The 23,204-nt window shown below is 57.6% G+C and overlaps 1 protein-coding gene across 1 annotated transcript in view; it reads left to right on the forward strand.

Annotated features, from left to right (window-relative positions):
- The window catches only part of CAMSAP1 (calmodulin regulated spectrin-associated protein 1), a 33,256-nt gene that overhangs the window by 5,100 nt on the left and 4,952 nt on the right, over nt 1–23,204 (forward strand). The window contains exons 2-13 of the mRNA XM_014529663.1: nt 3,947–4,046; nt 6,771–7,071; nt 8,011–8,172; nt 10,309–10,389; nt 11,173–11,205; nt 13,727–13,868; nt 18,061–18,200; nt 18,285–18,381; nt 19,230–19,371; nt 19,734–19,825; nt 20,259–20,343; nt 21,301–23,202. Coding sequence (XP_014385149.1) covers nt 3,947–4,046; nt 6,771–7,071; nt 8,011–8,172; nt 10,309–10,389; nt 11,173–11,205; nt 13,727–13,868; nt 18,061–18,200; nt 18,285–18,381; nt 19,230–19,371; nt 19,734–19,825; nt 20,259–20,343; nt 21,301–23,202 — 3,277 coding nt within the window. The remainder of the gene's footprint in view (nt 1–3,946; nt 4,047–6,770; nt 7,072–8,010; nt 8,173–10,308; nt 10,390–11,172; nt 11,206–13,726; nt 13,869–18,060; nt 18,201–18,284; nt 18,382–19,229; nt 19,372–19,733; nt 19,826–20,258; nt 20,344–21,300; nt 23,203–23,204) is intronic.

The following is a 23,204-nucleotide window of genomic DNA, read 5'->3' on the forward strand; positions in this document are numbered from 1 at the left end:
TCCAGGACCAGGTGGTTCCCGCGGCGGCCGGGCCCAGGTTTCCCCATTCATTCCAGGTGCCTTGTGTCTGCAGGGGATCGCGCTCCTAGCGCGCCACCCCGTCCTTCCAATTCGAAGCGTTTCCTGAAATTGCCTTTGTCCTGGGGACGACACCCCTGAGTGCGGCCGAGTGGGTGCTGGCCCCCCTCCCGCGGAGCGCGGTTGACCGGCTGTGGGAACTGGCTGAGCAGCGTGTCCCCGGGTTGGATGGAGGCGAGGGGAGCCCCTCCCGCCGCGTTCAGGGGTTCGGGTCTTGTTTTTGCCCCGCGAACTGCATTCAGTGTCTGCATATACCGCGGGGAAGCGCTACCACACGTGTGGTTTAGGGGGAAAGGTCTGAATTTAGGGGGAAAGGTCTGAAGCGTCAGAGTAAGGCCTGCCGAGTGTGACGGGTGTGGCCGGGGTACCCGCCCTGACCTTGACCTCTGCAGCGCCCCGCGGCCGCCCCTCACACCCACGCACGCCTGGTGCGGGCCGCTCTTGGCCTTTCTTGATAATTCATCACGAACCCGTGTCCTGCGGGTGACGGGGTCTGCGCCATTCCTGGTGAGTTTTCTGAGGTCTCCACCCTCGTACAGTCTTCGCAGCCCCGTGCCCACTCGCCTCCTGACTCTCGCACTGCCCTGTGCTGTTGTGTCGGGTTTCACGCGAGGCCACGCCGACCTGCTCATCTGCTCGGGCTCCGTGCTGTGCCCGGCTGCTGGCCGGGTCCCCTCGTGGGTGAAGCTTTGGCACCCGGAGCATTGGGCTTGGGGGGTGATGCGTGGACGCAGGTACCCTTTCGAGGCCCCGGGCGGTCTCCCCACCTTCCCTCCAGCTGTAGCCAATGCCTGTGTCTGTCTGCCCTGGGCGGGCACCGCGGGCCTGTCAGCTGCCGGGGAGTAACCGGCCTCTCCCCGTGTTCCTGTCGGGTTCGCCTGGTTTTATTTCCCGAACCGAGTACCTGTTGACTCACTGAGAAGTAATGCAAAGCTGATGTTAAAATAGGCTCTGCAGTGTGGACACGACACAGGCGTTATTTATAGAAGGCCAGGCGGGAGCTGAAGGAGCCGTGGGATGGAGGCTGAATCCCGGTGCCCATCACACTGGTGTCAGGAGGTCTGGCCTCCATTCATGTCTGCTTTTCCGTCCGTACCTACTTCTGGAGGCGAGCAGATGGACATTTTTCTCATTGAAAATCTCTCTTTAAATTTACAAACGTGGGCGATCCCCATTCAGATGACCGGGGGCGACTCACCTCGGCCAGCTGAACGGGTTCCGTCTGTCTTTGGCGTGGGGGTCACGCCCAGGGGGAGGTTCGCTGCTCCCCAATGGGCCCAGTCCTTCAGGAGACGGGGTGGGGGGACTCTGGCAGCCAGGAGAGAGGCCCCCACACACCTCTCACCCAGGGCCCTCCTCGTCTCCTTTCCTGGACGCCTCCATGGCCTCTCGGGCTTGGTTTCCAGTGAGTCAGCGTGGTTCTCGCCGAGAGTGGCTTCAACGTGCAGCAGCTCAGTGAGACAGAACAGTCTTTCTGGTTGTGCAGGAATGGGAGGCCCACGCCGCCAGGGCAGGTGCTCCCAGCCGGCCTCTCCTCGCCTGCCTTTCCGGACCTCACAGTCCCCGGGGCCGCTGTCCCCATTCGCAGCCCAGCTCACCCTCAGCCAGGCCTGAGGTGCACCTGCTTAGATGTTCCCTCCCACCTTCTTCCTCGCTGCACCACAGCCAGGAACTGTGGGCCCTCTTGTGCTGATATTAGCATCCGCCCCTCCTTTTGGGGGGTAACTCCCGTGTCATTGACAGTGTTTTAATCATTGTCTTATAAATAGTATAATGGACATGTTGAAACTTATTCATTTGAAAGTATCTGTAAGAAAGAGTAGAACCTGCTTATTAGCTGGAGTCTTGTGATGTCTTTTTGGGTGAAAGTCATACAGGTTGGTAAGGAAGTTTAAAGGGGTGGCTTGGAGTACTGTCTGTTTCAGAACGGAGTGCTGGACAGGCTTCTGTGTGCTCCTGTTTTGTTTTTTATTTTCCTCCATGACCTTAGGAAGCTTAAAGATATTAGGTCTTGGTTTGGGGTTTCGAGCAATAGTGTTTGTTATCTCTCAAGGACAGTGTTGAAAAGTAACCCAGGGAAAACGCTGGAAGGCACTCAGCTGTCGCAAGCGCGTTGCTATGTGCACATGGCGGTGAGCCCTGAGGAGCCCTGGGAACCACTGGAGACTCTTCACGGGGCTGAGCCACCTGGACGGGGCAGGGCCTCAGGGGCCCCCAAATTCCACCGTCTCCTTTTACCGGCAGCAAACAGATGGAGAGGCCCTGGGCTGTCCGAGCCGACTGCTGGTGAGGGGTTGGCAGTGGTCCTCACTCTCATTGGAGCTGTTAACTGACTGGGCACTGCTGTGGGTGGGCAGTCTGTGCGGACGCTGGGCCTCTGTCCCGATGGGGTGTCTGTGACCCAGTGCTGCAGCTCTCCCGTGGGTCACAGGACAGCGAGGAGTCTGTGTGCAAAACCCCTCTCTTGTCAGTCCAGCAGGTCGCCACTTTGCTGTGTGGTGACATTTGGTTTAAGTGAGTTGCACGCTCAAAGCCTGTGCAGGCCCAGAACTGGAAGTGAGCGCAGCTGCTGGCCTTGGCCGCGGGCTGGGAGCCTCCCTCGCAGCCTACTCTCCCTTTTTAGTCCAGCGACTCACTCAGATCATTGGTGTATGAGTTTAGATTGTATTTTTAAACTAGAGGCCTGGTGCACAAAAATTTGTGCACTCGGGGGCGGGGGGTCCCTCAGCCCGGCCTGTGCCCTCTTGCAGTCTGGGACCCCTCGGGGGATGACCACCTGCTGGCTTAGGCCCACTCCCCGGAGGATTGGGCCTAAGCTGGCAGTCAGACTTCCCTCTGGCAGCCCAGGAGCCCTCGGGGGATGTCCACTTGCCAGCGGGGAGCAGGCCTAAGCTGCAGTCGGACATCCTTAGCGCTGCTGAGGAGGCGGGAGAGGCTCCTGCCACCACCGCTAAACTGGCAGCTGTCAGCCTGGCTTGTGGCTAAGCAGAACTCCCCCTGTGGGAGCGCACTGACCACCAGGGGGCAGCTCCTGCATTGAGCGTCTGGCCCCTGGTGGTCAGTGTGTGTCATAGTGACTAGTCATTCCTAGTCATTCTGCTGTTAGGGTCAATTTGCATATTACCCTTTTATTATATAGGATAGAGGCCTGGTGCACGGGTGGGGGCCGGCTGGTTTGCCCTGAAGGGTGTCCCAGATCAGGGTGGGGGTCCAGCTGGGGTGCCTGGCCAGCCTGGGTGAGGGGCTGATGGCTGTTTGCAGGCTGGCCATACCCCCTTTAGGGTGGGGGGTCCCCACTGGGGTGCCTGGCCAGTCTGGGTGAGGGGCTGAGGGCTGTTTTCAGGCTGGCCAAGCCCCCCCGGCAATGGAAGTTCCCAGCCTCTCCTTTTTTTCTTTTTTCTTTTTTTATTCTCGGATTTATTTACCTTCTATAATTGAAATGTTATAGCCTTGAGAGGACCTCAGAGCCGGCCAGGGCGGGCTGGAGGGAAGCTTGGCTTCCTCCATCACCAGGGGCAACCCCAGCCTCCTGCTTGCTGCAGCTCTGTGGCTGCCGGCCACCATCTTGGTTGGGTTCATTTGCATATAGTTGCTCTGATTGGCTGGTGGGTGTGGCTTAAGGCATAGTGAAGGTATGGTCATTTTGCATGTTTGTCTTTTATTAGTGTAGTCTTGTTCTCAGCAAGGGATTTGGGTGCTTCTGATGGGAGGTCACAGGGCAACCTGAGTGTATGTGTCAGTGGCATTAGGTCCTGTGGAGGTGAGGTGGCTGGCTGGTCTCCTCCAATGGCCTTCCTTCTGCTTGGCCCCCTAGGACCACTGGTGTCTGGGGCCAGGGGTTTCAGCTGCCCTCAGGCCTTGTCCGCAGGACAGTCGGTGCTCGCCTGCTGGCCAGATGTGCAGGGGACTGGAGACACCTTGGACCAGGACTCGAAAGAGTGCTCTATGGTTCTGACCCAGTGGCTGACGTGAGTGCATGTGTGTCTGTAAAGATGGACCCGTTTGCCCACCTTTGCTTTCCTGTCCTGAGGCCACAGGTTAAATACTGACCCAAGAACATAAAGTAGGTCACCTTTCGGTTCAGACTGTTCCAACCCTTTAAATTGGAGTGACTGTCGTGCTTCAGGGTTTTAAATTGCGTAAACGTTCTTCCAAAAAGCCCTATTTTAATACTTTTCGGTATCACCTTTACCTCCCTAAGAGCTCAGAGGCTGCTCCTGCTGTTGACTTTTCTCGGGTCATATCACGTGATCTCATGCGTTCTTTTGATTTCCTAGTTGAACTGTTGGAAACCTCAGATTGCTGTCATTTTTCATCAAACCTGAAGGTGGCCAGGATGGAGCCAGTATGACATTCACTCCACCAATAATCGGAGGTGTCATGAGCATACTTGGGTTTTGCTCTACAGGAAACACAAGGGGGGGAGTTAATGATGCCGTCTCCTTAGTTGCTTAAAATCCATATGAACTATGGACTATAATGAAATAATTCAAGGACTTAAAATCCATATGAACTATGGACTATAATGAAATAATTCAAGGACTTAAAATCCATATGAACTATGGACTATAATGAAATAATTCAAGGACTGAGAACCAGCCGCCTGACACAGGGCGATGAGTGGGCTCGCAGTGCCTGGGCTCCAGGGGCCGTGCTCGCTGTGGGAGGGGCACGGGTGGCAGCTTTGTGGGTGATAGGCCTTGAAAGATGGGTAAGGTTTGGGTGCCCCCCCAGGGGAGGAGAGGGTGTCAGGCCGGGTTCTGTGCACAAGTGTTCTGGGCCTTGTGATAGGATTTGTGGACTGAAATCCTAGTGATTCCTTTGGAGATAGTCGGCCAGGTTGTTTGTGGTGTCCACGCTGGTGAGCGTGTGCCCGGAAGGTTTCCTGGGGGGCGTGGTGCGGAGCGAGCCGGACAGGAGCCTCCTGGCAGGTCGGAGTGGGGGGTGCTGTGTCAGGTGGAATACCTGGGGCTGCTCGTGTCTGTTATGAATACATTCTCTGTGTGGACATGGGCTTTCGTGTGCCTTGGAAAGGAGTGTGTAGCCCAGTGGTTTGCAGAGTGGCTGTGTCACTTTTTATTCCACCAGCAGTGTGGGCGCGGCCGCTGCCCTGCCTCCTCGCAGCACGTGGCAGCGTCAGCCTTTACTTCAGCCACGAGGACGGCCGCACGCTCGCTGGCTGTGGTGTGCATTTCCCTGGGGACTCATCACGATGAGCCTTTTTTATATGCTTATTGGATAGTTGAATCTTTTTTCTGTGAAGTGTCTTTTCAGACCATTGGCCAATTTAAACAACTCTATTAAGCTTTTGGGGTAGTTGTCTGTTAACATGCGGTTCTAAGAGTCATGCAGGGAGTCCTGGGCACCCTGCCTGCGGTTCCCCAGCAGTCGCTTCTCGCGAAACCCTGAGGCTGTGTCGCAGCCGGGCACCGACCAGTCGTCTGACAGTCTTCCAGCCCACGAGGCCTCGTCTGGTGCCCACACCCCCCCCCCCCCCCCCCGTGCTTCTTTTCCCAGGTCCCCGAGGTGGGAGCTGAGGTGCCGGCGTGGAGACTTCGCTCGTTCTAGCCTGAGCATGGGGTGCTGCGTCTCCCGCCTGGTGCTGCCTTCGCTGCCTTTCCCATATGTTGTCTTTTCATCCCGTTGGTTTATTTTCCTTTATTTTCTTTGATGCTTCCTCGTGGACCTGTGAGTTATTTAGAAGTATGATCGCCAAGGGTGAGATTTCCCTGTTCTGTGTTTCGCTTTCCTTTTAGTCCGACTCCATGATGGTAAGATAACTGGTTCCTGTCTCCCGGCCCAGGCGAGGTCTGTTTGGGCAACGGTTCCCTGGGCAGTTGAGCTGTGTGTCCTGGCGTTGGGCGGAGTGTTCTGCGCGTGCCAGGCCGGGCTGTGGCTGGTTGTTGTGGCCTGTCTGTTGCTGATGGGTGTTGGAGCTCTAACTGGACCTGGAGACCTGTCTGCTTCTCTCTTCAGCTCTGTCCATTTTTCCTCCTGTCCTGAGGATTTGTGGTGGGGTGCGTACACCTTTAGGGTTGATTGTAGTCTTCCTGGGGGTGAGCCTTCAGCGCCCGAGCGTGGGGTCCCCGGCTGTCCCCAGGCGGCTGGTGTACTGGAGTGGGAGGCAGGATAAATGCTGTGGGTTCACACTCGGTTTCTGCCTCTCCTGACCTTGGACACACTGCTTGCTTGCTCTGTGCCTCAGTTTCCTTGTTTGTAACATAGAGACAGACGTCTTGATTTAGTAGAATTGTGACACTGAAGTAACAGGCTCATGTGGAGCTTAAGGCCACTGGGTCCGAGATGGAGGTGGGGCCACTGTGCTGCTTCGTCGCCATAGCAGCAGGCCTGGTGCCCCCTCTGGAGACCATGCCGGCGGCCTCACTGCCGCCTCCCCTTTGCCATCAGAGGGGCATGTATGTGGCTCCTCCCAGGGCTGCCGCTGGGTGCGCCCTGCCCGTCCTACCCAGCGTGCGCAGTGCTGGTCTGGTTTCCCTGTCGCCCACTCTCCCCTCGGGGCCCCCACCTGCTTCTCGCTGCTCCTGAGGCCGTGGCCGTGAGGTCACTGAGTGGGTGTGCTGCGCACGCCCGATGGGGTCTGAGTAGCTAGTTTGCAGTAGAGAAGATGGGGGATTGGGACCCGCTGGTGCCGTGGTTGTTAATGGCCCTCTGTCCTCCGGGGCGTTTTGAAGGTGCGAGTCACGCTCTGCTCATCTTTCCCTTGGCTCAGATAACATCCCCGAGGACCTCAGGGACCCCTTTTACATCGACCAGTACGAGCAGGAGCACATCAAGCCGCCTGTCATCAAGCTCCTGCTGGCGGGCGAGCTGTACTGCCGCGTCTGCAGCCTCATCCTGAAGGGGGACCAGGCGGCCGCCCTGCAGGGGCACCAGTCCGTCATCCAGGCCCTGTCCCGGAAGGGGATCTACGTGATGGAGAGCGACGACACCCCCGTGACGGACCCCGACCTCAGCCACGCCCCCATCAAGATGGTGAGTGCCTGCGCACCGCCCGCACTCCCCACCCTCAGCCCCCCAGGGTGTCCTGTGCATGTTTGGGGCGAGTGACGTCACGGCTTCCAGTGCCACAGGCACTCGTGTGGTGCCCAACCTGTCCTGTCGCCAGCTGTCCCTCTGCAGCTGAGCTGCACAACGAGGCACGACGAAACCTCAGGTGCACACGGTGCACACGCGTGTGTGGCAGCTGGCCTGGGTCTGAGTTCGCGGCAGGCGCCTGTGTCACGCGTGGCTGAGTGTGGTTCTGGCCCCGGGGGAGAGCAGCTCCTCTTGGCTGACTCCGGGTGAGCGCTAAACGCCGCCCCGTGGACGCATCCCTCGGAGGCAGGCGTGGGGAGGTGTCCTTGTTGCCCTCGTGCTGTCTGAGTGTTTCATGTGTGCGTTGTGATTGTCCTCTAAGCAGCCCTCCCGTCTGAAAGCAGCCCTCCCTTCCTCTGAAAGCCCAACCGTCCTGGGCTGGGCCGTGTGGTGCCTCCTCGCTGCTGTGTGGAGCGTTGGCTGCGCTTTAGGTTTTGTGGCTTCACTCTTGGTCTTGGTGGCTGATGTGTGTGGTCAGGGTGTCCCTCAGGTTTGGGAAGGATCGGCACAAAGGCGGTGCGTGGTTTCAGTGCCAGAGCTGCTGACGGTGCCCAGGGCTGTCGGTGGTCGTGCAGCCTCGGACAGGGCTCTCTGCCCTCTGTCCCTTACCACAGCCCTGAAGTAAGGACCCCCAGCCCCCCAGGATTGTCAGGGAGATGAGGCAGGAGGACGAAGCCCCCACACTGCAGGGCACCCAGCGGGCCGACCCTGAGGAGGGGTAGCGAGCAGATGAGGCCTCGCTGCCTCCGCACGGGGAGAAGAGAGGAAGGAGTCTGAGTGGGGTCTGTGGGGCCTGGTGGGACAGGCGGGTGGCAGCTCTGACCGCCCTGCTTGCAGAGCGCCCACATGGCGATGGTGGATGCCCTCATGATGGCCTACACCGTGGAGATGATCAGCATCGAGAAGGTGGTGGCCAGCGTCAAGCGCTTCTCCACATTCAGTGCCTCGAAAGAGCTTCCCTACGACCTCGAGGACGCCATGGTGTTCTGGGTCAACAAGGTGAGTGCACCTGGCGGCCGGTTCTCGTGGGGGACGCTGAGGTCTCCGCCCACTAGGGGCCACCAGACTGCGTGTGCTGCACCCAGAACCGGCTGCCGGCGTCGGAGCAGACGACAGGTGTCCCTGAGGAGTGGGCACAGCCCGGGCGGGGGGGCGGCTGAGGGTGGGAAATCCAGGCCTGGTGGGTCCACATTGCTGCCTCCTCCTGTTGTCTCCCCTGTGCGCTTAAGGAGGCGCTCCGTTTTAGATGGTGTTTTTTCTTTTATATTTAGAAGCTTGCAATGTAATCTTTTATGCAATGTGTATAAAGAATGGTTATTTTTGCCCTGGCCAATTTGGCTCAGTGGATAGAGCGTTGTCCTGTGGACTGAAGGGTCCCGGGTCCGATTCCAGTCAAGGGCACATGCCTGGGTTGTGGGCTCAATCCCCAGGGGGCGCGTGCAGGAGGCAGCTGATTGATGATTCTCTCTCCTCATTGGTGTTTCTATCTCTCCCTCTCCCTTCTGCTCTGAAATCAATAAAGATATATTTTTTAAAAAAGAATGGTTATTTTTAGTAGCATGTGATTATAGGGATCCCTCACCAAAAGCCTTTTGGTTTGTTAAGTCTTATTTGCAAAAAGGTGTTCAGTTGGTGACACTTTGCTGCTAAAGACACAGAAGATGGAGCAGCTCCTTGTGGAGTTGTGAGCCAGACATCCTGGCACCACGTGTTGCTGGTTGGATTCCCGGTCGGTACATGCCCGGGTGGTGGTCTCGATTCTTGGTGGGGGCATGCAGGAGGCAGCCGATCCACGGCTCTCCCATTGATGTTTCTCTCCCTCTCCCTCTTTACTGTTTACAACAGCAAGGATGGACCTGTAGGGTATTATTCTCAGTGAAATAAGTCAAAGACAAGTACCCTGTGATCTCACTGATATGTGGAATCGGGGGGCGGGGGGGAGAAAAGTGAATAAACAAAACAGAAACAGACCCAAAGACACAGAGAACAAGCTGGTGGTTGCCAAAGCGGAGAGGGTCAGGGGTCGGATGAATAAAAATAGTGTGTATTTGGCTCGTTACCTTTCTTTCTGGGTAAACTGCTTGCTGCTTACCTTTGGCCATATTTCTTTGGGGAGGTTCTTTATTTCCAATTTGATCAGGTTTCTCATCCATCGAGGGTGTCATTCATGTGCCACATTTGATAAGTGACCTCCCCAGCTGTGGGCTCTGCTTCCCGGTCCCTCGCTGGCAGGTCCGTGGCCTCACAGATCAGCAGCAGCACTGCCACCTCCCGTGGAGTTGTCGGCCTTAAAGAGACGGCCTCGCTTCTGGCCCCAGGCTGTCTGGTGGACAGTGCCTTCTGCTTGCTGTTACCTCGACCCTCCCCTCGGGCCCCCACCATCCTGCTGTGGTCACATAGACCCTCTGTCACATCTGACGTCCCGCGCAGACGCTCAGGTGTCGCCTCAGGTGTGTGCTCTCGCTCACGGGGCGGTTCTCGCACCCGCTGCCGTCCAGGCTCCTCGGGGTGGACTCTGTGCAGGAGGAGGTGGCCCACACTCTTGGTGAGGTGGCAGCCTTTCCTGCTGCTGCATCCCGTCTCCCCGGGCACTCCTTTTTGTTCATTTGATCTGCATTGATTTTTCTTTCGTCTTTTTCAAGTATGTTTTTGTTAATTTTTTAGGGAGAAAGGAAAGAAGGATAGAGAGAGAGAGAGAAACATTGAGAGAGAGACATCTGTCGGCTCCCTCCTGCACGCCCCCCACTGGGGATTGAGCCTGCAGCCTGGGCATGGGCCCTGAGCGGGAATAGACCGTGACCTCCTGGTTCATGGGTCGATGCTCAACCACTGAGCCACACCAGCTGGGCTGTTTTATTTTCCTTTTAAAAACCATTTTCCTACCTTCTTTTTAAAAATTTTATTATTTTATTGGGGTGACATTGGTCAGCACGAACATGTAGGTTTCAGGTGTGGGTTTCCATGTTACAGGGCCTGTGTGCCCACCACCCAAGGCCAGGTCTGCCACAACCCAGGCATGTGCCCATGTCCAGAATCGAACCCGGGACCCTTCAGTCTGCAGGCCAACGCTCTGTCCACTGAGCCAAACCAGTTAGGGCAGCAGCCATCTTTTAAATGCATTTTCTTCTCCTCTAGGTAAATCTTAAAATGAGAGAGATAACAGAGAAAGAAGGGAAGCTCAAACAGCAGTTCCTGGAGAGCCCTGCTCATCAGAAGGTAAAGGCAGTGGCACTTCCTCGTTGTAGGGGGTCGCCACGTGCACCGCTGGTCACGCCTTCCTCACAGACAGATGACTCTCCTGCCAGCAGGCTGGCTCTGCGGCACCTCAGGGGCAGTGGGCACGCAGCCTGCACCCCCTCCCTGGCAGGGCATCCAGTGTGTCACCCGGAGGGTGAAGGGTTGTAGGAGATGCAGGGTCCGGGAGTCGGCTTCTACCAGTCAGCAAGTGAGGCGCATGTTGCCGTCGGCCAGGGGCACCTCCCAGACCTCAACACTGCCCACGAGGTCCTGGGGGGCTGGCGTGGCGCCCTAAAGCCCGCGCGGGGTGGTGGCAGGGCCCTGTGGCACCTGAGGAAATGGTGCAGGTGGTGTCGGTGCATCCCTGTCACTTCTGTCCTTTCTTCCCTGACATTGTTTTTCTGGTCAAACACGTACATGACTGGAACCACGTTCCCTGGACGCATGCACGATGTGGTCCAGCCATGGCTGCGGTCTGCCCGCATCCCTGGCTGTGGGGATGCCTGGGCACCGCATGCGTGACCGTGTTTGTTCCTCCCTCGGTGCACGGGCGTCTGTCCTGGTGCCCAGCCGCACCAAGTTCCCGGAGTGCTCGTTGCTCCCACAGAGACTAGTGTAGAGGTGCCCGTACCTTCCACTGTGGGTCACGGGCACTGGTCCCTCGTGTCCACACTGCACCCACGTGTGTACGCCGTCTGTCCGTCCGCACGTGGGCCGGCCCACTTACCCTCCTCTCCTGCCTTCTCCCTGCTTCCCGAGCAGTCTCCCTCCAAGTGGTACTGGAAGCTGGTGCCCGTAAGTGGACTCCGTGCCCGCTGCCATCAGCCGCCATCCTGTGCTACCACCTGCTTCCATTCCCAGCCGCTCGCCCACCTGTCTGTGTCTGGATGTCCTGGTGTAGTTGCACTTTGTGCCGTGTGGGTGTGGCCTGCGTCTGGCTGACAGACAGGCTTGGTTCCCACGGTGGGCACTGGGAGTTCTGGGTCGCATTTCACAGGCAGCGTGCAGTCGGATAGGGTTTGCGTTTCGGCTCGTGGGCGCTAGTTACTCTACGTGATGAACGTGAATGTAAAGCAGGGTCTTCTCTTCTGAGAAGGGCGAATGCACTCCAGGTGACTCTTGTTGCTAATCCTCACCTGAGCATATTTTTCCATTGTACGAATGCACTCCAGGCGACTCTTGTTGTTGCTAATCCTCACCTGAGCATATTTTTCCATTGTGTTTTTGTTCTTTTGGGGTTTGTTTTTTTTGAGTGGACGCGAGGGAGGTAGGAGGAAAAAGAGGGAGAAATACTGATGTGAGAGACACATCAATTGGTTGCCTCCTGCAGGCATCCTGACGGGGCTGGGGATCCAACCTGCAACCTGGGTACATGCCCTTGACCAGGAATCAAACCTGGGACCCTTCAGTCCGCAGGCCGATTGCCAATCACAGCCACACCGGTCAGGGCCCAGGCGGCTCTTTGTTTTGTCCTTTCTGATGTGACCGGCGCTGATGGTGACCTGCCTGTCTCAGTGCCTGCGGCACGGCCGTCTGTGGTAAAGGCGACACCGCTGCCGCCTGCGCGGTGGGGGAGGCCACCCTCCTTCCTGGCAGGGGCTCTGGGTCCCCAGTGAGAAGTGGGTCCCCAAGAGGAAAGCGAGGTGCGGCTTGGCCAGCTCCGTGGTGCCGCCCTGCAGGCACAGAGGGTGGCACCCAGATCACTTGGCAGGCCTTGGTTTCATGTCTGGGCAACTTGGCCTCCAAACTCTGCCACCAGGCGGTGCCCTGGGACAGGCTGGCGGATGGGGTCCACGTGAGCAGTGGTCTGGCCTACTTTGTGGCTGATGATTTTGCTCTGAGATATGTTAATAACAAGGAAGAAAGCATTTTATGGATATTTTCATATCTTTTAATTTTTTGAACGCTGAAAGCCGAGGGAAATGTTACAAGTTACGAGGTTTAGGAAGGACTAGTGGGAACTCGGCTGTCCCACAGGAAGGCAGGTGCAGAGCAGAGCTGTGTAGGCACTGACCAGGGCGGCCCGCAGCCGGCCCTTAGTTCCTTGTGGTGGTTGACCCCTTGCTGCCGGACCACAGTGCCCAGCCAGTGGGTGGCGAGGATTGTGGGGAAAGGTCTGGCAGGGCGGCAGGTTCTGAGGTTTCACCTTGTCACCCACGGCCTAGAGGTTAACAAACTGACCGGCAGGTGGTCAGTTACACAGGGCTTTCCCTGGTTCTCAGTTCACTCCATCCATCTTCAGCCGAGAAATCATGTGCTTCACTGCATGCTGTGGTTGTCACCGTGTGTGCTGTGTGTCCGTGTGGGAGCTGGCCTGGCGCATGCCGCGTCTGCATGCTGGGGCCGGGACCGCTGCCAACCTCTGCCACGGGCGAGAAACAAGTTAGGTCTGCAGCGGAGCAGCCCTAGCGACGCGAGGGAGCCCGCTCCTCATCTCAGCAGGATGTTGCCAGTGCCTGTGACGCAGCGTCGGCACCCGTGGCTCTGCCCTGTGCGGCCTGGAGGCACGTGGTGAGGCCCTTTCCTCTGGGCTGGCCTCTCTCCGTAACAGCCCTGGCGCCAGGGCAGCTGCCGGCTTCCTCCTGCGCCGCCCTGGCCCCCACAGTCTCCTCCCCCAGGTGAAGTGGTTTGTGAATGTTCGTGCAGAAAACGGGCAGCAGGACGTGGGGGACAGCACTGCGTCTCCTCCCAGGTGGCCTGGCCTCACTCCTCACCTGCCCTGGGGATGGGGCTTGGGGCAGCCCAACCTGGCACACGCCTCCCCTGAAGGGGGTGCAGAGACCCTGAGAAGCACTGGTTCTGCGTGGGCCCTGCCCCCAAGTTCTCGGTCTCCTGCTCCCGGCGCCACTGACCTCCTGCACGAAATTGTCTGCCCTGCTCTCGGGAATTTCTCCACCACACACTGAAGCCATTTGCATGTTTTTAACGGCTGGGCCGACACGGTGAACGCTGCCAGCACTGAGCACAGTGGCTGCCTCGGGGCTTCGAGTGACAGGACGTTCACACTTAACTTGTTTCTCCTCCGCGTGCAGCAGCGGCTCTGTAGACGTGCCCCGCCCCTCTGCCGGCACCTCAGAGCGAGACGCCGCTGCCTTAGCGGCTGATGACTGTTGGCCAGGGTTGCCATGAGCGCAGTTCCCAGATCTTGACATGTGGGTTCTGGGCAAAGTGTGTAATCCCGACATTTTGAGCTTTCCCCCCACAACTGCCTTGTTCCAAGCATTGTCCAGCCCACGGCGCTCTCGCCTCAGCCTGCCTGGGACGTGGGTGGGAGTGGGGCACCTCATGTGTAGAGTCTGCCTTTTGTCGACCGCAGGTGCGCTACCGCCGAGAGCACCTGTCGGCGAGGCAGCCGCCCTACTTCCCGCTGCTGGAGGACCTGATGCGAGACGGCAGCGACGGGGCCGCGCTGCTGGCCGTGGTCCACTACTACTGCCCCGAGCACATGAAGCTGGACGGTGAGTGCAGAACGCCCCTGTCACACCCACGTCCTTGGTGCCCCCTGGGACCAAGGGGCTGCGTGGAGACGGTTGGGGATGAAGTGCGCAGTGTGGATGGCACCCGCTCTGGTCACGTGGTGCAGGCGCTGGGATGGGTCTCCACTCTGAGGTCTTTGTTCTTGCTCTGTAATTAGTGCTCATTTGGGGGAGAGGCTTTGAGGACGTCAGCACCCGCTTTCTCAGGTGTCCTCCATGGCGGTCTCTCCCGCGTGCGGCCAGCACCTCCGGACGCGGTGGTCACGGCCCTCGCCTCCACTGCTCTGCTGCTCAGGCTGCCCCAGACTCAGGCGGGTGGGTTTTGACGAAGAGGAGGGTGGGCCAAGCTTTGTTTAGCTTTACTCAGCTAAGCCTGTGTGATTTGGGCTCAGGAGTAGTCATGTGACTGTGGGAAGGCCCACATCTCACAGGTGAGGGGACTGGCCTGTGCAGAACGTGGGCCCAAAGGTGCCTGTGTGGGGAGTGCAGTGAGGCCTCCCCAGGAGACGGAGCCCCGCACTGTGTAGGAAAGACCTGACCCTGAAAAGCCAAACTTGAGAACTTTGAAAGAAAATATAGGACAACAGTTTTATGACATTGTTGTTGGGATGGATTACTTACTTAAATTACTAAAAAGCACAAATAATAGAAAAGATTCTTGTATTTAAATTAACCATATTAAAATTCAGTGACCCGGACATATAAACAAACTTGTGATAAACCGTATCCATGAGAAAGTACAGTGGGGCCTTGACTTACGAGTGTCCCGACTAACAAGTTTTTTGAGATACGAGCCGTCTCTCGGCTGATTTTTTGCTTTGAGTTGCGAGCTAAAATTCGGGTTACAAGCCAGCTTCAGATACCCCACCGCTAGTTGGCGCAGTGAACGCCACAACATCAGCCCAGCATCACGTGTCTCACTCGTTCACTTTTGATTTGACATACGAGTAATTTGAGTTACGAGCTCCGTCACGGAACGAATTAAACTCATAAGTCAAGGCCCCACTGTAGTTGTCAAAGGATCATCGCACAGCCCTTTTGTAACGGTCTATATATATAAAAGGCAAGCGACTGGAACAACCAGAATGACCAGTTGCTATGACACGCACTGTGGCCGGCCAACCAGCCCGATAGGAGGAGGGGCCAGCTGGCCAACCTGCCGCAGCCCCTTCCCCGGGCTGCCCAGCCCCCAATCAGCCCCTCCACCCCGATCTGGGGCGGGGCCAGGTGGCCAACCTCCTGCATCCCCTCCCCCCAGCCGGCCCAGCCCTGATCGGGGTAGGCTGGCTGGACCCACCCATGCACAAATTCATGCAGTGGGCCTCTAGTCCTATATAATAATCCTCCTGTACAATAAAGGGGTAATAGGCAAATAGACTAAACGGCAGAACAACTGAACAACCAATCAAAGCGTAATATGCTAAGGCTGCTCAACCACTCGCTATGACGTGCACTGACCACCAGGGGGCAGACAGTCGACCAGTCGCTATGACATGCACTGACCACCGGGGCCAGATGCTCCGACTGGTAGGTTAGCTTGCTGCTGGGGTCCAGCCGATCAGGACTGAGTGAGATGGGCCAGACACACCCTGGAGCCCTCCCTCGGCCCCTCCCCGGCCCCATTGTGCACCAGTGGGGTCCCTCACCCTGGCCTGTGCCCTCTCACAATCCCGGACTCCTTGTGGGATGTCAGAGAGCCGGTTTCAGCCTGATCCCACAGACCATCCCCTTGGGAGGGTGCCAGACGCAGGGCTCTCCCGATCGGGACTCATTGGGCCCGAGCCCACGGCAGGCACAGTGGGGCCAGGATGAGCAGGAGCGGCAGCTAGGAGCTGCAGGCGGCGTTGGACTGCGGGTTTTGGCCCGATCCCTGCAGGCCACCCAGAGGGACCCCACCCGTGCATGAACTCATGCACTGGGCCTCTAGTCTATATATATAAAAGGCTAATTGTCCGTCCAGCCAGTAGCTATGACGTGCACTGACCACCAGATGGCAGACGCTCAACACAGGAGCTGCCATGACACGCACTGGCCATTTAAAAATAAACGGCTCCACGGACATGGCACCGACAATCCAACACTTCTCTTCCCCCAAGTGGCACCCCACCAAATCACAGCTGACGCTGCCAAGACCTCATGGCGCAAAATGCGGCCTACAGCCCAGCCCAGCCTTAAACTGTCTTTGTGGGTGCTGGGTAATGACGTCACATAGCAACACCCGGCTTCCTCCCCTAGCGACTAGCCTCCTTGCAGTTTCTTCAGCCCAAGAACACGACTTGCTTTATAGCCAGGTGCAATCATTTCACACTGTAACCAAATGTCTTTGAAGCTTTTCCCGTGCCTCATCTCATTTGATGCTCACAGACGTCCCGGAGAAGGCAGATCGGAGACTCAAAACGGACATTTAGAAAGCTTAGAAACCTGACCCGACTGAAAAGAAATGGTGGACCTTGAAAGTGACTTCAGATTTTCTCACTGCGCAGAAGATAGACACGGCTGCAGTTAAATAGTTTACCCTTTGTTCTCCCTGTGTGATCTACAATAATAATCTGCTCCGTGTTGATGTTTACTGCTGCGTTGCTGACAATTACCGGAAAGAGAAGTTGGGGTGCTTCACTGGGCTGGAAAAAGTTTAGCTAAATCAGAAAGCGGGTCTAATTAAGCAAGTTTATTCTATATACATAAAAGGCTAAGTTGATTCACACATGCGTGATATATAAAGCTCTCATTGTCGATCGTGAATTTGGTTGACACTTCTATTGTAGAGAAAGGGTGGATAGCGATATTAAAATATTTCTTCTAATTAATTTTCTTTCAATGTGCACGAATCTGTGCACTGGGACACTAGTGACACATAAAGAACTCCTACAGATCAATAAGAAAAAGGCAGACAATCAGAGCTGCAGGGAGAGCAGGCTTTTCACGGGGAGGAAGCCAGCACGCAACCCCAGCAACACGCATCTCACACACCCCGGGTGGAGGTGGGGCGGTTGGCTGGGCGACCTCGGCATGCAGGTGCAGAGAGCACACCGATTGGTTTTCATGGCATTTTCTGTGACTGAGAACTGTGCAATACGCTAGCTGTTCAAGCGAAAGCCTGAGTCCATCCCATCGACCGGATCTGGGGGAACACAATACTGAGTTGAGGGAACAGACAGGCTGCACAGTGGCAGGCACATGCCGCCAGGAGTGTCAGTGTAAGAGCGGTCAGCAGCCTGTGCTACGGACACACTGTTATGGACACAGCAGATGGGAGAGGCCACGCAACTTGGGGGTGGGCGAGGGAGGCTGCCTGGGGAGCTGGGCTTTGACAGCGTCGACGGTTTTACTGCTGACAGAGCAGGATCTGAATCAGATGCGGTTTGACGGGGATATTTGTTCCACCCGGTACAGGGCACCTGGGGGGCTGATCTAAAACATTTGTAATATTTCATGATCAGAATTTTTTAAAAGGAACATCTCTCAGCACTAGACATGTGCACTGTTACTCAGCTTGTAACTGGCTCCTCTGGGAGCGCCCAGTGCAGGGTGTCGCCAGGAACAGGAGCCCCGGAGTCTGGGTGCTCTCGTCTCACCTGCGCACCTTCCGGTTCCTGCATTTACTTCCTCGGGTCCCTCTGCCACCTGCCCACCCCCCACCCCCCCATTTACAGGCAGAGTTCACGTAAATTGTCGCTGCAGCGGCTTCTGACTTAGTCTTGAGCTGTTTTAGCTGTCCTGGTGGTTCCTGCCTGAGGGCCCCCCAAAGAGCACTCCCACCCCGGGGGTCCGAGGGAGGGTGCTGGCAGCCTGTCCCAGTGCTGTGACCAGCTCCCCCGTGCCGTTCCGTGGGCACGCCTGGCATTTCTCAGTTTGCGCCCCTCCCCCACACATAGGTAATCACGCAGGGGTGCCCGATGGTTAAACACCCACCAGCTTTCTGTGTGTCCTTTCATAAACCGAAAGGGGTGGTTCCTGTCCATCCTGGAAGCCCAGGCTTAAGATTTCCAGTGATTTCTGTGGCTCTTTTTAGAGATGGACAGTTTGGTTCCGATCCTGAGGTTCCTCAGGTCTTCCTGCCGAGTGGTTCCTGTCTGTGGTCAGTCACTGTGACCTAAACACCACGCTGCCTCCCGACACTGTGAAGCAGACGTCCTTTCTGTTTCTAGCAACATGCTTTCTGTTCCTCTGTTAGACGTGTGCTTGAAGGAGGTCACGTCGATGGCTGACAGTCTGTATAACATCCGGCTTCTGAGGGAATTCTCGAACGAATACCTGAACAGATGCTTTTACCTCACCTTGGAAGACATGCTGTACGCTCCCCTGGTGCTGAAGGTAACCATGACTACGGAGCACACACAGCTAGAGCCCCGCGTGCACAGCTGCTCATCGCGCCCTGGGTTCTGTGTTTTCTTGCAGCCGAACGTGATGGTCTTCATTGCCGAGCTCTTCTGGTGGTTTGAGAACGTCAGGCCCGACTTTGTTCAGCCCAGGGATGTCCAGGAGCTGAAGGACGGTGAGTGGGACCCGGCGGCTTCACCCGGCGGCTGGCGGCTGCTTCCCATGAGCTTCCTCCTCAGAGGCTCCCGATCGCTCCCTGCGCTCCTGTGCAGCGACGGTGCCGGTGTGAACGGCTGCATCTGGGGGGAGAGCCCAGCCTGTCTGAGGGGCCCCGGGGCCTGCTGAGCGTCTGGGAGGCGGGCCGCTGGGCTGAGTGTGCTGGCTGTTCCCTCCTGCAGGGTCTCACGCTTGCCGCCAACAAGGCGGGACGCACCCATGTTCCCCCGAGTAAGGGCCTGCGGCCTGGAGACTCGGCTTCCAGGAGGTGCTGCGGGCGAGTGCGTTCCTTCCTGTGGTTTCCCTAAGACTATCAGGAGATTGGCCCCGGGGAACATGGGTAAAGCAGCCACAATAAATAAGGCCTTTTTTTCACGGAAAGATGATAAAAAATAAGAAAAAGAAATCGCCTGCCCTCACAGCAGATACTTGCACACCGACAGCAGGTAACCGGCCCCTGGCTGTACAGGAAGCTCACTGCAGCGTGACCGAAGGAGCCCATAGACTCGGCCCGACTGGGCCCTCCATGAACGTGGACTCCACGTGCCCGTTGCTCACGGAAGGCGCTCACCTCCTCAGTGGTCCCAGCAAGCCCGCTGAGGCCGCGCCAGACCCGAGGAAGGACCCTGTCCCAGCTCAGGCCTCAGCACTGAACTCACAACCAGTTTTTTTGGAGAAGCTTGGTTTCGAGTAAAAGCGATGTTATTTTTGGTGTTTATAGAAGCGGCAGGGTTTTTTAGATGCCTCTTGCTGACTTAAGAAACTGTGAATCATATGGACGTTTCTGTAAAATTTCTATTTCTGCAGCAAAAACAGTGTCACACCAAAAAAGCAGCCGGCCGCCCGTCCCTATCTCCAACGCCACCAAGCGCAGCTTCCTGGAAAAAAATCAGCCACCGGCCGAGGGCTGCCCCAGGCAGCACCTGCACCCCGAGGAGCCTGACCCTCTGTGAGTTGTCTGTCGCTTTCGGAGTTGAGTCACGGTGCTCTGTCCCTTTTCTTGTTACGCTTCCTCCCAGAGGCAGGAGGGAGGCGGGATGCACTCTTGAATTTTGCTGTTAGAATTGGAAACTCATGTCTTTATCACAGACGGTGACCAGAAGCCAGTCTGTCCCCAGCTGCAGTTTTGGGTTACTTATTCCAAATTTGAAGTTCTTGGTACTCTTTTGGTTTCTTTTTTAATAATTAATTTTTCTCAAAGAATCAGTGAAATTCTTACGTGTGGTGTGAATTGGCGATGGTCTCTGTGGTTTCTTTTGTATTTGCTTTTGACCGTGAAGGTTGCTAACCCACCGATTTCTCTCCTGACAGGGGGAGAGGGGCCTCTGCCTTCAGCCCGTCGCATCCCTTACTGCCCCTGCGGCAGCGGCAGCAGAGGGTGGCACCGGGGGAGGACCCGCCGGGTAAGAGCGGCCTTTCCTCCTCTCCTCACAGTTGCTGGAACAGCAGTTCTTGGGGCGCAGCAGGCAGGGAGCTAGTGAGGACTGTGCAGGAGAGAGCTCAGTTGGACCCGTGTGCCATGGAGTCTGTTGTCCTCAGAGTGGAAACACCATTAACCCGGTGAACGGTGTGAGGTGCGCAGTCGCTGTGCGTGCCTGAGCGAGAACCGAGTGCACCCACGGTGACTTAGAGCGCGGGCCATGTTGTGTCCTGACGCAGAGGGGTCACTGCTGAGTTCACGTTACTCACCGTGGACGCTGGTGGAAGTGGCCTGTGTGATGGTCTGCTCTCGGGCAGCTGTGGGTGCGTGGGAAACGGTTACTGTGCTGACGAGTTTCAAAGGACATAACCTGGGCTTCCTCCTGCTGAGCACTTCCCTGCCTCTTCCGCCTGCAGATGAGCGACACCGGTCCAGCTCCTTGACCCGCATGGATGGGCAGCCACGGGGAGCAGCGGTAGCGTGGCCAGAAAAAAAACACAGGTGAACCGTGTAAACCAGGGGTGGGCAAACTTTTTGACTCGAGGGCCACAATGGGTTCTTCAACTGGACCGGAGGGCCGGAACAAAAGCATGGATGGAGTGTTTGTGTGAACTAATATAAATTCAAAGTAAACATCATTACATAAAAGGGTATGGTCTTTTTTTTTTTTTAGTTTTATTCATTTCAAACGGGCCGGATCCGGCCCGCGGGCCGTAGTTTGCCCACGGCTGGTGTAAACTGTTCCTTAGACCAGTGGTCGGCAAACTCATTAGTCAACAGAGCCAAATAGCAACAGTACAACGACTGAAATTTCTTTTGAGAGCCAAATTTTTTAAACTGAAACTATATAGGTAGGTACATTGTTATGAACTTAATTAGGGTACTCCTAAGGCTTAGGAAGAGCCACACACAAGGGGCCAAAGAGCCGCATGTGGCTCGCGAGCCGCAGTTTGCCGACCACTGCCTTAGACTAACAGCCGTCTCCTACTGTGGCCTCGACCCCCAGACCCAGGAGCACTGAAGCCTGGAGGGCATTCGTGGGCAGCGGCGAGGGCACCCTGGCGGGTGGTGAATCAGAGCCAGGTGTGAGGACCCGCCGGGCAGAAGTGAGGCCGCACTGCTCTTCACACTGTAACTCCTGGGTTTTAGGAAATGTGGTCCTTTTTCATGTAATAGGTTTTTTATTGCAACTTTTAGTCAGAAATGTTTGAGCTTTAATTTCTAGTATGATAAACATTGATTAGTAAGGATAAACATAACAAGTAAAAGCTCTTTGGGGTCCTCAGTCGTTTTTAAGGGTGTAAAGGGGTCCTGGGAGCGAAATGTTTGAGTCGCTCCCTGAAGCCAGCTCTGTCCTCTGCTCAGGGCAGGGGGTCTAGCTGCACAGCCCGGGCTCCCAGCCCAGCTGCTGGCTCACTGCTGAGTCCCTCCAGCTGACAGTGGCTCCTCCCGCTGCAGGCCTGCGTCTCAGCCAGCGCCTTTCGCGCTGCACCACACTGCGAGCTGCGACGCGGACCCCGGCTCTGGCGACAGTGTCAGCTTGGCCCGCTCCATCAGCAAGGACAGCCTGGCCTCCAACATCCTCCCCCTGACCCCGCAGAACCAGCCACAAACCCCCGCCCTGAGGGCCAGCGGGAAAAGCCTCCTGAACAATGTCGACATCGAGGACGAGGACGAGGAGCTCATGGCCATCGTTAGGACAAACGGGGCTCCCCACGGCAGTGACCTGGGCCCCACGACATGTGCCAGGTCTCCCCAGAGACTGGCAGGCCCCTTAGAGAGCAAGCTCGACAGTTTCTTCCTGGAGCCGCTGATGCCGGCCGTGCTGCGGCCCGCCAAGGAGAAGCAGGCGGTCAGCAAGGAGGACGAGTGCGGGGAAGGGCGGCTGAGGGGCTGCGCAGCCAAGAGGCCCAGCGAGGGCCCGCCTCTGGGGCGGAGGAAGGCGCCTGGCAGCTACGGCACTCGGGACTTGAATAGGACTTTCACCCCGATTTCCTCCGCGGAGCTGTGTGCTGAGGCGGGGCTGCTGGCCGCGGAAGCCCGGGGGGAGCCTCTGGCCAGCCCCAGTTTCAATCCTTCATCTCAGGGACAGTCCCCCGACGGCTTCTTTCTTCACGTGGCCAGAGCCGACGAGGCCCCGGAGGGCAGGCTGCACGGTGGCCAGGCAAGAAGCCCGCTCGCCCGCGACCCGGAACCGTGGACCGTCCTGAGGCAGGACTCGGACTCGGACGTCGCAGACCTGGAGGAGGCCGAGCACGACTTCCTCGGGGAGGACCTCCCCGTGCTGATGGGGCGGTACGCGGGCGAGGAGGAGTCGGCCAAGCTGCAGGAGGACATGCAGGTGAAGGAGCATGAGGACAAGGACGGTGCCAGCGGCCGCTCCAGCCCCTGCCTGAGCACCGTCTCCCAGCTCAGCGGCGCCTCCGTGGCCAGCGGGAGCGCAAGAATGACCAGCTTCGCAGAGAGGAAGCTCCAGAGGCTCAACAGCTGTGAGACCAAGTCCAGTACGAGCAGCTCCCAGAAGACCACGCCAGACGCCTCGGAGAGCTGCCCGGCCCCGCTGACCACGTGGAAGCAGAAGAGGGAGCAGAGCCCCGGCCGGCAGGGCAGGGACCACGCCAGCCTCCTGGCCTCGGAGCTGGTGCAGCTGCACATGCAGCTGGAGGAGAAGCGGAGGGCCATCGAGGCCCAGAAGAAGAAGATGGAGGCGCTGTCCGCCCGGCAGCGCCTGAAGCTGGGCAAGGCCGCCTTCCTGCACGTGGTCAAGAAGGGCAAGGCCGAGGCCGGTCCCCAGCCCCTGAAGCCGGAGCCCAACGAGGAGGACTTCAGCGGTGCTGTGTCCAAAACCGAGGAATTCCTGGCTCGGGAGCAGGGCCGGGGAGACGCGGGCGAGTGTCAGGACGCAGACAGAGAGGGCCTGGCGCTCCTGCAGCAGCACAGGCAGGACCCGGCCGCGCTGCCTGAGCTGGAGAAGAGCAAGGCGCTGTCTGCGGCCCTCCTGGAGGTGGCCGGGGACGGGCTGGACACGGGCGAGGGGGACCTCTCCATCGAGAAGCTCAACGAGACCATCAGCACGCTGCAGCAGGCCATCCTGAGGATCTCCCAGCAGCAGGAGCAGCTGCTCATGAAGTCCCCTATGCCCCCCGCCCCTGGGGCCCGAAACAACGCCACGGACCCGAAAGTCAAGGCGTCCATCCACTTTGTGGAGCCTCTGTCTCCAACGGGAGTGACGGGGCACCGCAGGCCTCCCCGTCTGGGGCAGGGTCGGAATTCCCGGTCGGGGAGACCCGCTGAGCTCAAGGTCGCGAGAGACAGGCAGCAGGGCTCCCGAAGTAAGACCCCGACGCCCAGCGTGGAGGCCC

This window comes from Myotis brandtii, unplaced genomic scaffold, assembly GCF_000412655.1.
Source record: "Myotis brandtii unplaced genomic scaffold, ASM41265v1 scaffold691, whole genome shotgun sequence".
Classification (NCBI taxonomy): domain Eukaryota; kingdom Metazoa; phylum Chordata; class Mammalia; order Chiroptera; family Vespertilionidae; genus Myotis; species Myotis brandtii.